The sequence below is a fragment of the Zalophus californianus genome, chromosome 4 (assembly GCF_009762305.2).
Source record: "Zalophus californianus isolate mZalCal1 chromosome 4, mZalCal1.pri.v2, whole genome shotgun sequence".
Classification (NCBI taxonomy): domain Eukaryota; kingdom Metazoa; phylum Chordata; class Mammalia; order Carnivora; family Otariidae; genus Zalophus; species Zalophus californianus.
In genome coordinates this window covers 138,286,401-138,304,341 of record NC_045598.1, presented here as the reverse complement: position 1 = coordinate 138,304,341, position 17,941 = coordinate 138,286,401, and the positions used below count along the sequence as shown (strand labels likewise).

Here is a 17,941-nt window from a genome sequence, read left to right as displayed (position 1 = left end):
AAGGGAACAGAAACTACAAAGTTAGGATATGAGATGCTTTCAACTACAACCCCTAGGCTCATAATTCCAGATGAGATAAACACAATGGCTATCAATTTTTTTCTGTTAAGTAGGCTCCACACCCAGCATGGAGCCCAACTTGGGGCTTGAACTTAAAACCCTGAGATCAAGACCTGAGCTGAGATCAAGAGTCAGATGCTTACCCAACTGCACCCCAATAATGGCTATAATTTCTGTGCCAAAATATTTGGTGACTTTTAGGGGAGAGAGGTGCGGATAAAAGGTCTGGTTGATACTCAAACAGGAAGAGGGAGAGAGCAGCTGAGTCACCAGGGACCCAGGTTTCTGTCTGCAAGTGGAGGAATGGTTTGGGGAGGCAGGTCGAAGGCCAACAGTGGGGGTGACAGGGTGAGTAACTCCAATGGAAAGGAGGAGTGACCCTAATGGAGCCCAGGTACAGTAACAGGGGAGAGGGTATGTGAGTGGCTATTCATAATGGAATATGGAGTCCTGTGGGCAGAGTGACAAGGGCCAGGAGCGAAGTCACGGTGGGAGGGTCCAAAGAGAGGGAGCGGCAGGTGGGAGAAAGAGAGAAACAGGACTGAATGTCATCGTTTCGGGAAAAATGAATTGGACATCAAAGGAACTGCCTGGTTCCATGCTCCTCAACGTGGGCCAGTGACAGTCTGCAAACTCTGTGACCAGTCCACCATGAGCTAGGTGCAGAAATCGAGGACAAGCAATAGTTTACAGGTTCGTATAGTGGTATGACACAGTCCCAGTCGCCATGGGCCAGGTTGCCTTGTATTTTACAGAAGACAGATTAGAGATTTCTTTCAAATGATCCTTCACCACAGGCAGCTTCAGAAGCACTGGTCTATATGGCGTATGTATTAGGATGGGTTTGCTCTAATTTTCCCTTCTTGTTGATCAACGCCACCAGACACTTCATTGCAATAGGAAGCTTCCTCAATCTTCCCTATAGTCTTAAAAGAAACAACAGCTAAGATAAAATTGGAGGAGTTCACATTGACCACTTTTGCTCCAAGATAACTTTATCATGTGTAATCACATTTAAAAGTTGACTGAATCCAGTTTTCCAAACTTTCAGTAAAAGCTTTCTGAGAATTCCAAGATTGAGGATGGTTACTGTGCCCTTCCTGTAGAAGAGATTTTATTTTCAGCCTTTATTCCTTGTGTTAGGATTACCACAAGTTTTAGAAGTAATTGAACGTGGTCTAGACAGCAGATTTCGGTAGTTGCTAAGGAACTGGATTAGAGCTAATCTAAAAAATGTATTATTCATTTTTATTTCCATTTGTTACTACAGTACTTTAATTGCAGATAAATGTCTTTTATGGCTCTCCAGGGTGTAAAACATTTCTCCGTTAGCTGGTGGGTTAGCCAGGGGAGACCGGGTTTGCATGCACCCCCCAAACAGATGGCATTCAGGCATGAAGTAGCTCAAAAGAAGAAAAAAGGCTTCTTGCGACATAAACAGTAGCTGGCCTTGTAAGCAGGGCCACACCCGAGCACCCAGGGCCAGACCTGCGTAAGACCCACGGCCCCGGGGCCGGGGCCGCTGATGCTGCACACACTCCTGATTGCCCCCTCGTGTCGCAGATGATGTCATTCTGCAACCTGCTGCCACAGTCACCAATCAGTTCCTCAGATAAAACATTGGTTGTCAAACTAAGAAACTCATTTTCCACATGGCAGCCAGAGTGAGCATTTGGGAAAACAAATCTGATAGCATCACCCCAAGCTCCATGACCTCTCCCACCCCACTCTGCCGGGAACACTCCAGTGATTCCCTGGGCCTTTAGGTAAGGATTAAAACCTGTACAGGACTTCGAAGACCCTCTCCGGGCTGTCCCCTCTCCAGGTGCACAAAACGCTGTGCTCGGCTTCTCTGTCCCTTGGGAAGCAGCCCTGCCCATGCTGTGCACTGCCCAGCCCAAGGCTCACTTAGCAGTGCTCGCTGCCAGTGCCCCATGGCCGGAAGGAAAGTCTCCCCTGAGCCGGCAGGACTTCAGGAGGTCCTCATCAATCCACACTACTCTTCCTGGCATTTGTCACGTCTGTTGGTTCATGTTTATTTGTTGTCTGTTTGATTAAGGACTGGCTCTTTAATGGACTAGAGCTCAGGAAGGCCAAGGCTCTGCCTGATTCTCCTTCAGACTGTATTTCCAGTTTCTAGAAGAGTTCCTAGCGCATAGGCAGCACTCCCAGAGTGAGCAAGGAAAGCAGAGACTCAAACGTAAACTCCAAACCGCCTTCCAGGCTTTAGCTATTTGTGAACCAGCCTCAAGGGCCATGACGTCATGAGCTGTAGCGTTGCCAAGGCATCAACGGGAAGCTCTCGCGAGGGACCCTCAAGCAGTTTTGTTCTTTATGAAAAATAACACCACCACCATCCCCCCCCCCCCAAAAAGCAACAACTGCTAGTGCTGGTGCCTATTAAGAAGAGCAAGTGAGGCAATCTAATACTGTCCTCTTTCACGGGGGATATATGCTAGGGGTGTATTCGTGAATGTCAAGGTTAATAATAGCTAACATCTGTGGAACTCTTGACAATGGGTGAGGCTGTGTGCTGGTGTGCCAGAAGGTTTGCCACATAATCTTCTCAACAGATCTATTTTTTTCCTCCTTTGACAGATAAAGAAATGGAGAATCAGAGATGTCAAGTGATTCACCCAAGGTCACACAGCTAGTACTGGCAGAGAGTAGACTTGAAGCCACATGATCTAACTAACTCCAGAGCCTTCACTCTTACCCATTACCTTTATCACCTCTTCCAGAGAGGTCCAGGACACATCCTTAGTGCAGATATCAAGGGGGTTCTGTACTCATTGACTAAAGATTCTTTTCATAGAGGAATAGTTGTTGCTTCATCTGATACTTTGGGTTTGAGTTAAGACTGAACTAAAAATAGCTAAATAGCCTACCTTTACTTTGTTCCCCTTCCATACATTTTCAGTTTTGATCCATTTCTAAAATAGAGATAGATTGATTATCTCTTCCTCTCCCAGGTTCATGAATGTTCAGTGGCTTCTCTCTGCTTAAAAGTATACGACAAACCAGTTAGCCTGGCACATGAGGCCACAGGAACTGGCCCAGGCTCTGTCCTCTCTCATCACCCACTACATCCTTCAAATAGGACACCTAAGCATATTGCAAAACAAAGACTTGCCTGCTTTCTTGCCTGAAATGTGAATCTCTCATCTTGAAATCCTATTCATCCATCCATCCAGGGACAAATCATGTATAGAATGGCAACAAATATTACTGTTATTTTAAAATAGTTTTAAATATTATTAAGTTCCATAATACTCAACTAAGTCTGGGAGGAAAAATTAATTAAAAAAAAAAAAGATTGAGAAAGGTCTCGGCCTTTTGCAAACATGTGATTGATAGGGTATTCAACAGTAGATTCAAATTCAATTTCAAATTAGGAAAGAATATTTAACATCACCTCTAGAGGGTTTTTTTTCCCCCCTCAGCAACTCTAAATCTACCAGAAGGCCTTTGCAGCAGTTTTCTCAAAGTGTAACAAATTCTACTTTGTGTATCATCTCTTCATGTTTAATTATAAGGATTTGAATTTGCAGCACCAATTAATCAGTAATTAGATAGTACTGTACCAAAAGAAATTAAACAAAGATAAAAACAAAAACACAACTCAGCACAAGACCATATCATCTGGTAACATTTCATGTAGCAAGATAAAAATACTCCTGGAGAGATACAGGTTAATTGAACTAGGAACAATGTATTCTTTTGATTTTTGGTTACTATTGTTGTCAGTGACCTCCAAAACCAGTGGGAAAGTCAAAAGTAATCCAAATACCAGAACACTCTGATTATACTAATATTTATTCCTCTTTTCACTCTTCATCAGAATTCCAGTTTATGACACTCAATAATTGTTCTGAAATGTAGTGGTAAACTTCGGCAATGCAAAAAAAATGTATATTTTCTTTTTTTAAAATTTAAATTCAATTGGCCAACATATAGTATATCATTAGTTTCAGATGGAGAGTTCAGTAATTCATCAGTTGCATATAACACCCAATGCTCATCACATCACGTGCCCTCCTTAATGCCCATCACCCCCCAATCCCTGCTCCAGCAACCCTCAGTTTGTTTCCTATAGTTAAGAGTCTCCCCTGGTTATTTTTTAATGATACATTCTCTGTTGATCTTCATGTTTAAAAAACACAAAAATCAGCTTTTGAGTTAATTATCATTTAGACCTCTAAAATAAAATGTTCGCCTTTGATGTGAAAAAAAATCCAAAAAGATACAAAGCAGATTGAGGAAGGAAAAATAACGGTTCCTGAAACCAAGACGTAAGAGAGGAAAAAGGAGTGCCTGTACAGCAAGTCCCTTTAGAATCAGGGCAGAGGGTAAGGGGACCTTCTCCCTACAGTCAGGCCATTTTCCTGTGCCAAGCTCATGGCGACTTCTCCTGGTTCTCAAGCCTTCTGTTAATAAGAGAAAAAGAAGACTGACAGTTGGAAAGAGAAAGCAGCCTCTCCTGTAATTCAGTCTTTTTTTTAATTTAATTTTATTTTATTATGTGAGTCACCATACAATACATCATTAGTTTTTGATGTAGCGATCCATGATTTGTTGTTTGCGTATAACACCCAGTGCTCCATTCAATACGTGCCCTCCTTAATACCCATCACCAGGCTAACCCATCCCCCCACCCCTCTCCCCTCTAGAACCCTCAGTTTGTTTCTCAGAGTCCATAGTCTCTCATGGTTCATCTCCCCCTCTGATTCCCCCCCTTCATTTTTCCCTTCCTTCTCCTAATGTCCTCCACGCTATTCCTTAGGTTCCACAAATAAGTGAAACCATATGATAATTGACTTTCTCTGCTTGACTTACTTCGCTTAGTATCATCTCCTCCAGTCCCATCCATGTTGATGTAAAAGTTGGGTATTCATCTTTTCTGATGTCTGAGTAATACTCCATTGTATATATGGACCAAATCTTCTTTATCCATTCGTCTGTTGAAGGGCATCTTGGCTCTTTCCACAGTTTGGCTATTGCGGACATTGCTGCTATGAACACTGGGGTGCATATGGCCCTTCTTTTCACTACATCTGTGTCTTTGGGGTAAATACCCAGGAGTGCAATTGCTGGGTCATAGGGTAGCTCTATTTTTAATTCAGTCTTGAAAGAGGTGACAAAGCAGCCTGCTTGTGTGTGCCCCCCACTGGCATGGAGTGATCCTGACAGTTGGGCTCTAGGGGGGGCAGCTGGGCAGAGGAGCCCCAGGGTTATAGGTTATAGGCTGGTTATAGAGCAAACCTTTTTCCTTCAAGGCCTCTGATTACTCCTTCCCCCTGGGACCATGACTACATAGGGAGATTGAACCAACAAAATACTCAGAATTACCTTAAGGCACTTTAAGTTCTTTCCCTGGTGCTGTTTCAGGAGGCTTTGTGTCTGTAAGAACCTGGCATCACCTTTACTCCCAAGTATGAGGATCATGTAAATTATGGATATTGTGAAATCTTTTAATTGTGTGCCAAATGAATGAGCAGGTTTTTCCCTCAGTGTATGAGATTGTCTTGAAAACTCTTACAAAATGAATTTCACTGTGTACTCTCAAGCTTGCTTTCTAGAAGCATTTAATTGCCGTTCTCTGAAAAAAGTAATTTGTCTTTTGATAGAACAGTTTGCCAAGAAAGAGGGTAAGGTGCTTTGAGGAGAATTACAGAAGAAAATTCGAAAGATTCTCATCCCTTGGTACCTTGGATTGAAAGAGTAAGCTTTGCCACACAGTCTGTAAGCGTTCCCCATTGCTCAGAATGGCTCCTCAGACTCTCATCGGTTGTTTCACAAAGCTCAAACCACCGATGAAGAGCTTCTGCAGCTGTTCAGGCTCTTTGGGAGACTCTGACTTAGACATGACGGCGGTGGGAGGGGAGACTTTAACGATGGATATTCTCTTGGGAGAAAAAAAGGAAGAAAGAGTAAGCTTTGTTTAGTAATTTAGCGTCGCCGTGGACATGGGAGAGCCAAGTTGTGATAATTTTTACAACTTCGTGATGAAATTAATTGAGCAGCGCCCACAAATTTGGGAACAATTAGATTTTTTCTCCGATTTAGGAATCTCTTTTCCCAGTGTATTGGGAAGTGATGCTATAAAGTTTCTATCTCTAAGAGTTCACTGCCTTAAAAATTATAAAGCACACCTCGAATGAAAGCCACATTTGTCAACATGACATTCATTTGTCAATATGGTTTATTAATCCTCTGTTGTACTTCTTCAACTGTTCTCTAATTTGAAAATGTTCATCTCTCAGGAGGTGGTACAATTTGTCTGATTCCAATGTACGCATAAATTTTTTCCTCTTGATATTAACTTCTTTATTGAAATAAGCTTCAACAAGCTGATTCCAGTTCACAATGATCATTATCCTGTGAGCCCTCACTCGGGGTTAACCAGCCAGAAATTAAGGAACCGGAGTAACCTCTCATCTCAATGAATGATTACCAACAGCTCTTCACTTTAACAACATGGTGACCACTCCCGCCCCAGCTATCCTTCCTGGAGGAGAGTGTAGGAAAGCAGGGCGCGGGAGTTTAAACACCTCTCATCGCATTTCTCCGCCACCGTCTCCCATTTCAGTAAATGGCTCTAGTCAGTGCTTGAGCCAAAATGCCTGACAGCCAGCCTGGATTGCCCCCTTTTGCTCATCTCCCACACTCAGGGCACCAGCCATTCCTGCCAGAGCAGGTGCCTCTGGCCCCCGCCGAGCTCAAGCCACTATTTTCTCTTGTCTCGACTCCTAGCAGGTATCTCCTAACTGGCCTCCCTGCCTCTAGCCTGCCTTCCCTAAAATCCGTTTTGCATATACAGCCCAGATCATTATTTTTAATCCTATTATGTCGTTAGGCCTGCTTAAAGCTTTCCGGTGAGTTCCCATTCCACTTAGAATAACATTGAGACAGCTCCCGTGGCCAAAGGACCCCACATGACCAGCTCTGCACCCTTCTCCCCTTCTCACCCAAAGTGGGTCATTCTTCAAATACCCAGCACTCATTCCCACCATCTAGCCCATTCACAGCTGTCCTTTCTGCTTGGAGGGCGTTTCCCTACCTGCTTAGAACTGATTGTCCCCGCTTCACACTTCACCTCAGATGTCACCTCCTAGAGAAACCTTCCCTGACCACCTTAAGTGCAATCACCCTCAATCACTGTCATTTCAACCTGTTTAGACACTCCACGGCACTTGTCACCATCAGAAATTAGTCTGTTCCTTTTTGTTTGTTTCCTGATAACTGTGTTTCTCCTGACCAGCCTTGTCTGTTGTTCACCATGCGTCACCTGTGCCTAGAACAAGGTCTAACCTGGAGTACACTCTCAATAAACACTTGTTAGGTGACTATCCAATGAATGAATCCTTCCCTTCCTCCTACTATAGGACTGTGACCAGATCACTTACCCTCTGGACCTCCGCAGAATTCCTGATCTATTCAATAAAGCTGACAAAAGTTTGGATTCTATGGGGTGAAGTTAAAGAGTCAGTGTGTATAGTAGCATGTGGTACATGGTACGTGTGGGCCACAGGGCCCATAATGGACCACAGGAGACATGGAGTGAGCACAGGTAACAATGTCCCCTCCTTATTTTACAGGAAATCTTCAGAGGAACTGGACATGGACAAGGTGACAGCAGCAATGGTACTAACCAGCTTGTCCACCAGCCCTTTGGTTCGAAGCCCACCTGTGCGGCCAAATGGTAAGCCTGGGCTGTGGGGCTAGGGGAGGGCCCCCTGACACCAAGAGCAGAGCCTCTCTTTGAGGGATCTCATTTCTATCACACACACAGTAAACAGTTTAACCACCACCCATGAGCAGAAAGCAAGGAGAACTGTGGAAGCAATGGAGACCCCACAGCTATCATCTTCCTCCTCATCTTCCCAGAGACCTCCCAGCATCTCATTCATACACTCGTCCATTCAGCTCACATTTGCTGAGCTCTGGCACCTTTCCAGAACACATCCTAAAGTGCTTGTGCTTCTTTTTTCCCAGGTAAATGGAGGTTGGTCCAATGAAGTTATTTTCACCAGCATTATTTCTGTTCGATTGGATAGGCAGTTGGATCAAAGGACTCTGAATATTAAATATTTTGAAAAAGTATGATCCTAATAGAATAATAATATTAATCAAATAGAAGTATGCAGTCCATTCATTCATTCAATATATATTTCTTAGATACCATCTAGATGGTTTGAAAACAATGTCCATACTCAATCATTCATATTGTACAATTCCTATGGGGGGAAAAAACTATCAGTCATATTAATGGCTAGCATTTATTCAGCACTTATTATATGCTGAGCACTAAGCTTGCTTCATCTCATATAATTCTCACAACAACTCTATGTTATTATCACTGTTTTACAGATGAGTAAACCGAGGCACATGAGGATTAACTGATTTGTAAATAGCAGAGCTGAAATTCCATTCCATATCTTTCTGATTCCAAATCTGCTATCTTAGTCATGATATAATATCAGCGCATTTAATTCAATAGGATAAATCAAGAGGGCAGCCGAGATGAAGTTAGAGAGCTTGGCCCAGTAGCAATCAACGGAAGCCATGTATTCCTGGCTAGGAGTTTGGACATCAATCTGATGCTATAGGACAGCTATTAAGTGATAGGCTGGAACATTATTTTCAGGATTACAGGCAAATACAAAAAACACAACCATATGGGTGTCCTGGACCTTGGTGTTGGTGGTCACAGTGGGGATGAAGACGACATAACTGAGAAACGTGGAGAAGGCAGAATCGACAGGACATGGTGATGAACAGAGAAGATGAAGGAGAGGGAACGACAAGGGTGACTTCCAGGCCGTCCATGTGCTTCAGAAGGAGGCCCCTCCCCAAGATGGGAGCAGAGCAGGGACATAGATCTTTGGGTGACTGTTAGGGCAAGAGGTAGGGTTGCTGAAAAAGATGAGGGTCCAGTTTGGGACATGTTTAGTCAGCAGAACTTTTCAAAGGGTCTCTGTCTGGTGGAGATTTGGGTACAAGCCAGGAGAGAGACCTGGGCTGATGACACGGGACTGGAAGGCATCATTGCAAAGCCACGTGAAGAGATGAGATCACTTTGAGGGGACTGTGTAGAGGTAGAGTATGACGAGAAGGTAGCTAAGGGGGATGGTAAAGCCCGTCATCCTCTAAGGGACCAGCAGAGGGAAAAGAGCCTGAGGAGACCTGAGGGGTCACCAGAGGTGTAGAGGAGAACCAGGAGAGTGTGGTTCATGCAAGCCAAGGGAAAAGCATGTTTCAAGGAGAACCTCTGAGGCTACAGAAGGGCAATCATGAGAAAGACTGAATTCTGCATCAAGTACAAGGTCACTGGTGGTTTTGGCAAGAGCATTCCCAGCGGACCACTCCTGGTCACTGAAATGTAGCGCACTGAGACCACTGAATGAAACCTTCTCTTCAAAGCCAGCCTAGTCAATTTTATGGGCCTGGGCTATGGTTCACACATCATTTGACTATCAGCATGAGTTGTTAAATATGTTGAACATCCAGTGAGTCCTCACCCGCACTTACTCCCATCCATCTGGGGCATAAGATGCTCTTGAAATGAGCCTGACCACCCCTGTTGAATGACCTGACCTTCTTCTCTGGGCTTCTTGGCAAACAGTTACCCTGACTTACCTTTCTCAGCTTGGCAATGCCACTGAAGAATGATTACAGCAAACGCAAAACTGAAGGCATCCCCAAAACCCATCATAGGAAAAAGGAATCGCAGAGGAAAGTATTTTTTTTGCTGTAATCATCATTTTTACCATTGTGTTCTTTTTTAGTTGAGAACACTTTAATGTTCTTTGTGTTAAAAGGTTAGAATCAAAATAAACTTTTTGCTTCTTCAATGAAAACTTTTGTTAGCATAGTTACAAAGAAAGTAATTCAGTGTTTGTTACGATTTAAAAAAGAACCACTCAACTAATAATCCCAAATGGTCTATTATCTCTCATTTAGTCTGCAACAGGAAGCAAATTGTTTAAAAGGGAAAGCAGTTTATGAAAATGAAGGAATTAATAATTTTTTTAGAAATAAAGATTATATCCAGAATTACTGTATGTCAGTGAGTTTTTGAAAACTATTGTGTTCTTTTTCTGTGTCTGAAAAGGATCGTTTTGTCTGGATGTAGGCATGCAAAGAGAGTAAGAGACCAACGGTGTGTGTCTACATTTTGGCAAATATTTGTTTAAGAAAAGAAGATACTGTTCTCTAAAAAGACTCTGAATTGGTTCTGACTTTTTTCTGAAAAGTTTATTTCTATATCACATTGTCCTTCTGGTTAAATAGTGTTTCTAAAGGAAGGGTCGTTCACAAGTAAGCAAATTAACTTTTGGCATTGACATGAAGCAATGTAACTACACTGTAATAATAGCTGGTTTTCAAAATAAATTCAATTCCTCATACCTAGCCCGATGACACATCTAGCACCAAGAATTTATTTTATTTTACAAGTGCTTGCCACAGTATATTTATAAGCCTCATAAGCCTGCCAAGTGAGTCTGTCACACCAGGTAATATTACCTAAGGCCTTACAGGCTCCTCTTGAGGTCGTGTTGTATTGAATGGAGCTTTCTTATTTACAGTAGGCAACTCAGGTCTGGTCAGTGCATCAGTCTCTGTGTAGACTGCAGGGGTGAGATGCTAATTTGGTTTTGCTGAGGCTGGCAAGGTGTGAGCCTGCATAAATGACCACTGGATTCTGTTAGAGCCTTGCTTTAATGAGATGGGTAACTTACTCCTGCTATTTCAACTTCAAACTTCAGTCCACTAAGTGAACTTTTCATATGACATAGTTGAGGAATATGCTAGCAATCCATAATTATGTGAAGGTGGTTTAGAAATTTCTCCTTGAATGCTATTCTACCATTTGCCTTCATTACTAATTACAGAGATGTTAGCAACATTTTTTTAATGAGGCATTTTGAGACTTTTTCCCCATTGTACTTAGAATATAGTTTTAATATATTCAAAATGTTCATAAATATGAAGGAGAAATTATCCCTTAAGAAGAAAGTAGAATTTATACAAATGCTCATTAAGATTGGGCAGCTTGAAAGGTAAAGCAAATCTTCAGTGATTTAAAGAGCCCCCTCCCCCCCCAAAGACATTCTAACTGGGCAAAGATCTCTCTACACTAGCTAACATTTCATAATGTTTCCCCACAAGTGGAAAGGCAAAATTCAACACCAGTCTTACCAGTCATTATTACCAATAAATTCTCCTCTGATCTCAGTTCTGCTGGAGACAAAGGAGGCTGCTCACAACACAGGGCCCACATGCATGAAAAAGACCAATGGGTAGACAAGGGTTTGGGCCCGGCACCCACCTGAGTTACATACTAGTCATGCCGCAAGTCACTTAACTTCGAGGTGCCTTACGATCCCTGTCTGTAAAATAGGCATGACAGTCCTTACTCTGAGAGACAGACGTGAGAACGCAGGAGATTGTGTGAGGGAGCTCTGTGAGAGGTAAAACACTCACCAAATGTAAGGCCCTGTTATTTGTTAGAATAAGCAGCTGTTATAATAAGGTAGATGGCCGTAGGTAACTTTCTGGAAATCATTCTCTTCGATTCTTAAATCCTAGGCTAACTTTTTCTATAAACGGAACGCAAGGATCACAGAACTATGAGAAATTTCTTTTGAAAAGTTAAAGTTAAAATAGGGGATGAGGCGTTGGGGGAAGACTGCTGCCAATGATTTCTTTCTTAGAAATGCAAGAGCTCCCCAAACTTAGTAAACAAAAACATCTTCTTTTTTCTTATTTTCATATAATCTCCACTGTCATCCTGAGAAACTAGTGTTGAACAAAACAACACACATCAGAAACCTGTGAGAAAAACCTGCTGTGTGATTAAATAGCTAAATGTTTATAAACTACAAAGCAACACGATTTTTCTTTTGAGGTTCAGAGTACATCTTACATCCCCAACCGTTGCACACCGTCGAGTGGGCTGCAAGCGCTTTGCTACGCATCAGCATCGTTGCTAAGCAAGAGCATAGCATCAAGGCCCGCGTTGCCCCCGTTGCCCCGTTGCCCCGCCCCACCACCGGGTGCTGCCCGGGCTCGCCCTGACGCTGTGTTTGTGTGCACGCACAGAGGGCCTCAGCGGATCCTGGAAGGAGGGAGGAGGCGTGCCTTCCAGCAGTAGCAGCAGCGGCTACTGGAGCTGGAGCGCCCCCAGCGACCAGTCCAACCCGTCCACGCCGTCGCCGCCGCTGTCCGCTGACAGCTTCAAGCCCTTCCGCAGCCCCGCACCGCCGCCGCCGCCCGACGACGGCATCGATGAGGCGGAGGCCAGTAACCTGCTCTTCGATGAGCCCATCCCCAGGAAAAGAAAGGTTGGTGTGTCGGCCGCGCGGTGTTGGGGTTTGGGTTGCAGGAATGTCCGCCTTCGAAGGGCCGGTGTGAGCCTGGGGGCGGGGGGGGGGGGGGGAAGAACGGGGGATGCTGCACTCCTCCATCCCACGCCCCGTGTGGCAGACAGAAACGGCCCCTGCTCCCCTCTGATGTTCTCTGACGGCTCAAAATAAATGAAGGGTCATGATTAAAAACAAAAATGACCGAGTCATTGAGAATGTTTCTTCCAAGTACACATGTCCCGCGCCCCCACCGACCCCATCCTCCGCTTGTCAGTCGCTGCGCTGGTGTAAGAATTAACATCAGGTACTCTACGACCAACCAGCACTTGGAAGTTAGAAAATTGTACTTGAGGCTTGGTTGGGTCATTAACTCACTCTCTTGTTGGGACTTGATTTTTTCACCTGTAAAATAAAGTTAATACTATATGTTTCTCTTTTCTGCTTCAGTAAGCCCGGAAGGGTTTTGGTAAGAATATTTTGCGTCGTATTTTTATAAAACCGGTTGAAACATACGTACCAGCCGACATATAAACATGTGTGTGTACTTACATACTAAAAATTACATATTTACTACATTAAAAGTGAAAAAGGAGATCTAATTAATTGGTTTAATAAATTAATTGATTATAGTTTTATGTAATCCTCACAGCAGTCCTGCATGGTAAATGTTATTTTCCCATTTTGATATGAGGAGGTTGAGAATCAAGAGATTTTGCATTCAAGTCACCCCTGTCATGCAGGTTAGAAAGGGCCACAGCTGTCATTCAAACACAGGTCTGCCTGGACCTCCAGCTCATATTCTTTTCATTTTCTTCACATACATTTAAATCATTATGTTCACTCTCCATTTTTCAAAAGTATTTCTATTTCCTGGAATAAAGCAATACTACTATATCTAGAAAACACTTTAAAATTATTTTTTAAATCACCATATAAATATAAAACTGCTATTTTACATATTGGTCTTTTAATTTGTTATTGGTAGCTTCATTTTTCATGACTATTCACAAACAAAAATCCAACCCTGAGGGCTGCAATGCAACCTCCCCCCGCCCCCCCCCCGGGCCCCATTCATTTCAAAGAGCAAAACAAAGAGATGGCACGGATCCAGCTGTCCCTCCCTGCATCTCTCTTAGCATCCTTCAGCATGTGTAACAGTGGAGGTTGTATAGGCACACTCTCTACTCAGGGAACAGGGCATTCATGCAGTCCCCTGTCCTTCCCAGAGGCAGTGGCAGGAGGCTTGCTGTTTTACACACCCCTCCGTGGCTCAGGGGGCCTGCAGTTGCTCCAGCCTCCTGTGGGTCCCTGGGGACTCTGAGTCTTTGCTTGACTTGTCAGGGAGAGAGGTTGGCACTTGTGTTGCTGGGAACCTACAGGCAAGACAGCCACGTGGACCCGAAGGCTTGTCCTTTTGCTTCAGGCTGCGCAGACTTTCTCTCTGGGGTCATCGGAGTGTGTAGCACGGACTCTCATCCAGCAGGTCCTGGTATTGTGGCAAGGACTCGGGCCCAGGACCCCCTTCTGCACCCCCAGCTTGTAAGGTGCACTGCCGAAAGCCTGCCACACACTTTTCATTTCTAACGTAGCCAGGGGCCAAAACTCACACTCTTGCATTACAGTTAAGTAGCACTGGTCAGACTTGTAGACTCTATAGGCTTCAACTAAATTAGGGGATAGTCAAGTCACCAAAGGAAAAGGGAAAAAAAAAAAAAAGCTTCATTACGAAGTGGCTTTATTTGAAGGGCACAGACCCCCTCTGCAGGATGCCGGACAGTAGGAATAAATGCACGAATAAGAAACATGTTCAACCTTCTTTCTTCATGATTTTTCCCTCTACTCAGACCCTGGATTTCCCCGGGGTAGTATTCCTGCTGGCTGAAGCTCATAGTCACTCATTTTTAAATCATGGATCTTACATAGACCAAGTCGTTGGTTTTTTAACTTAAAGTTACATTGAATAGTGAGAGTAATGCGAATGCGGGATGGTTGCTATTCATTTTTTTTATTTGTTAAGTAAACCAGTATTTATGGAGCGCCCATCAGGCACAATGCACAATGTCCCGGGATGAAGGTGTAGCCGCTTCCTTTAAGGTTGGACGTTAGGCGGGTGGACACTGATGTGGAAAGAGGCAGTAACGATTGGAGTGATAAATGCTGTACTCACAAGGTGGCAGAAACACAGGAACTGTGATGCAGTTATCTTAGAGTTTTAAAAGTCATATTTCAAAAGATTTCTAAGAGTTAATTTGCTCGATCCATTTGATAATATGTTCTAGTCAGTGAAACTTTCTGAGTTCATCTTACTTTTCTCTTCATCCCCTCAGATTCCTAATATATCTGAGACCATGGGCAATTGTGATCGTCACACGTCCTGTGGGGATTGTTTGAGAACCTTCTAGATCAGTATTTTCCAAACTGCAGGTCTCAATCCACTAGCGCGCTGTAAGTCAATCTAATGAGCTGTGAATAGCGCTTCTTTAATGAATAAGACAGGATAGGATGCATTGTACCCAAGCAGGGTAGGTGTTGTTCCTTAATGCTTTTGTTTCAATTATACACTTATATGTGTTATGTGCAAAATGTATCTCTTACTGTGGCTCATGGTTTAGAAAGTTTGGAAGCCCCTGTTCCCTGTTATACAGAGAGAACCTGCTAAGTGGTGACTGAAGGAGCACCAAACAGAAATCAAAAGACCCACGTTCTAAACTCAACTTTGCCACCCTGAGAACTTAAGAAAATCATCTCACCTCTTTGATTATCAGCTTCTTCATCTGTCAACCGGGCCAACGGGTATTCTCAAACCTCTCTCCGGATAATGGTGAAGATTAAATGTGACCATAAGTAGAAGGGATGTGCAAACCCTAAAACCCCAAGTCCTAGAATGTAGCAACACGGTAACAGACTTTTTAGACCCCTAAACAGACGGGGAAGCAGCATTCCCTAGATGGGATTATGAAGAAGCGATCCTGATCTCCCTCCTCCTTATGGAAGCTCTCCCATCTCTTCTCCCACCTCCCCCACCTCGCTCTCGTCTCTTATGGTGATCCGTGTTCCTCTTATGTAAGGAGGAAGAGAGTATGAGATGTAGTGTCTAGACCGGGCATTATCTCTCTCTCTCTCTCTTCTTTTTTTTTTTTTCAAGATTTTATTTATTTCTTTGAGAGAGAGAGAGCACGAGCAGGGAGCAGGAGTAGAGAGGGAGAAGCAGGCTCCCTGCTGAGCAGGGAGCCCAACGATGGTGGGGCTCATCCCAAGGACCTGGGATCATGGCCTGAGCCTAAGGCAGAGGCTTAACCAACTGATCCACCCAGGGCTCCGGGGCATTATCTCTTACTACCAGCAGGAAGGAAGAAATACTGGTTGAGAACAACTACACCTGCAAATTTAGTTACAGTTTACAACATGCTTTTAAATGCAGCCTTTCATTTAATCATCACAAAAATCCTTGGCATATCCCTACCCCCATTTTTCCAGAAGAGGCTCATTAAGGTTCTGTGAATTGCCCAAGGTCCTGTAGCTTATAATGTGGCAGAGATAAGATCAGCTTGGCTGAAATAGCAAAGATGAAACTCTGGAAGCAAATTAATTCAAGGAATCCACATTTCCCTCTGCCCACAGAGGAGAATAACACGGAAAGAAAATAATCAGATGCAGCTATAGCCAACATCGTGTGGCAGGGTGGGATTGGGGTGCAGAGGGTTCAGAAAGAAAGCCGAGGGCAGAGAACGGAACTCCAGGCTGTGTGCTGCAGGGCCCACTTCCTGAATGAAGTACCCATCTCTTTTAAAAGGATCGTCAGCCAAGGTAGTGGGAATGCAAGAAAGGGAAATGAAAGACTTCTTTCTCCTGGCCCTGGAGATCAGCCAGCCAACTGCGTCAAGCCCAGTGCTAGCAGAATTTTTCCTCTGGGATTTCAGACCCACACACAGTACTTCGGTGCACAGGGAAAAGCCCGGACTCGAGCTATAGGGAACGTGCAGTTCCCGTTACGGCCACCAGGTGACGCAGTGATCCTAACTACAGCCGCTCTGCGAGTCTGGGAGAAAACAAATTCTGTAGAAGACCAGAAGACCTAGAGTTAACCATCAATCCCAGAAGACCTCTAGAAAATGAAGAAGTGCTGATAACTACTTATTAATATATACATTTTTTCCATGTCAGATTCCTAATTCTGTCAGATTCTGAGTTTGTCCATTCGGGAACAGGATAAAACAGTTCAGGCTCTGGAATTAACACCCCAGCTCTAATACTTCGGTGACCATAGGCAAGTCGCTTGACTTATCTAAGACCCAGTTTCCTCGTTTGTAAAATATGGATCATGATAGCACCACACTGATGGGGTTTGTTCTGAGGATGGTATGAACAGTACATGTTGGCTGCTAATATTTTGTTTTCCTTTTTACCCATTTGACAATTTGAGAAGCGTGGGTGTGGAGAGAAGGGGTGCTCACCTCCATTCTCCATTCTGTCCCCACATTGACTATATCAGTGTTGGTGCAGCTCAAGGCACCGCATCCCTCAGCAACTTCAGCCACCTTGGACTTCTTTAGGGTTAATGAGAGAGGCCAACCTACGATCAGGTGAGGGGTGAGGGGTGAGGGCAGCAGTGACAGGGGCAGAAATCAGGGGTGGTACAAGGACACCTGACTCAGGACTCTGCCTTTCAGAACATCAGCAGCAACTCAAAGACAATCACTACATTCCGGCCTTCATCGTTTTCATTTATTTTTACAGGTGTCTTGACAATGAACCATTTTACCCATGGGCTAGGGAGAATCTCAGGTCGGAGGGAAAAAAGTGCTGAGTTAACATAAGGTGCTTCAGTAATTACTGTGCGGTAGCAAACAATGAATTCATCATTTGCTCCACTCTGCATTTTCAATCCTTCAGAACCAAAAAGCAATGAGTCACTTTAAATTGTGAATGAAAAGGAAACAAACCCGTAAATCCCTCACCAATAAGCCGTTGCTAGTCTCTGCGCGCTGACTTAATTCCTAACCCACTAATTCAGAGCAGAGAGTGCCTTCTGCAAGAACTGACGCTCCAGAAATAGACCCATCTGTTAGAACTGCCAGGGAGGGCGGTGCTACGAAAAGCAGCTCGGGGTCACACTGTACGGATTTCGTGGTGATGACACAGCATGGCCAGCCAGATCGGGGGAACGGATTGGCTTCAGGGAGGATCGGCATACAGAAGAGTGAGATCTAGGCACTTTAGTGACAGGATCTCAGAATAATCTGCCAGGCAATATAGAAGATCTGGAGCCTTGGACCTCGAAGGACTTCAGAAATCACCTAGCCCACCCTTTCCAAGTTACAGGACCATTTGATCATGTCCAGAAATATCCAGATTATCCCAAAGATGAGAGGCACTTGTAGAATCCACTGGTGAGAAAATATACAATGAGTAGGGATTTTTATGAATTCACGAATGCTTTTGTCGTTGCTCTAGAAATCATTTTAAATCAACTTTATTTAGGAAATTTACACACAATAAAATGAACCCATTTT

General features: G+C 43.9%; 1 protein-coding gene across 1 annotated transcript in view; it reads left to right on the top strand.

Annotated features, from left to right (window-relative positions):
- The window catches only part of ZNF704 (zinc finger protein 704), a 225,827-nt gene that overhangs the window by 180,932 nt on the left and 26,954 nt on the right, over positions 1-17,941 (top strand). The window contains 2 exon segments of the mRNA XM_027583384.2: positions 7,659-7,762; positions 12,166-12,407. Coding sequence (XP_027439185.1) covers positions 7,659-7,762; positions 12,166-12,407 — 346 coding nt within the window.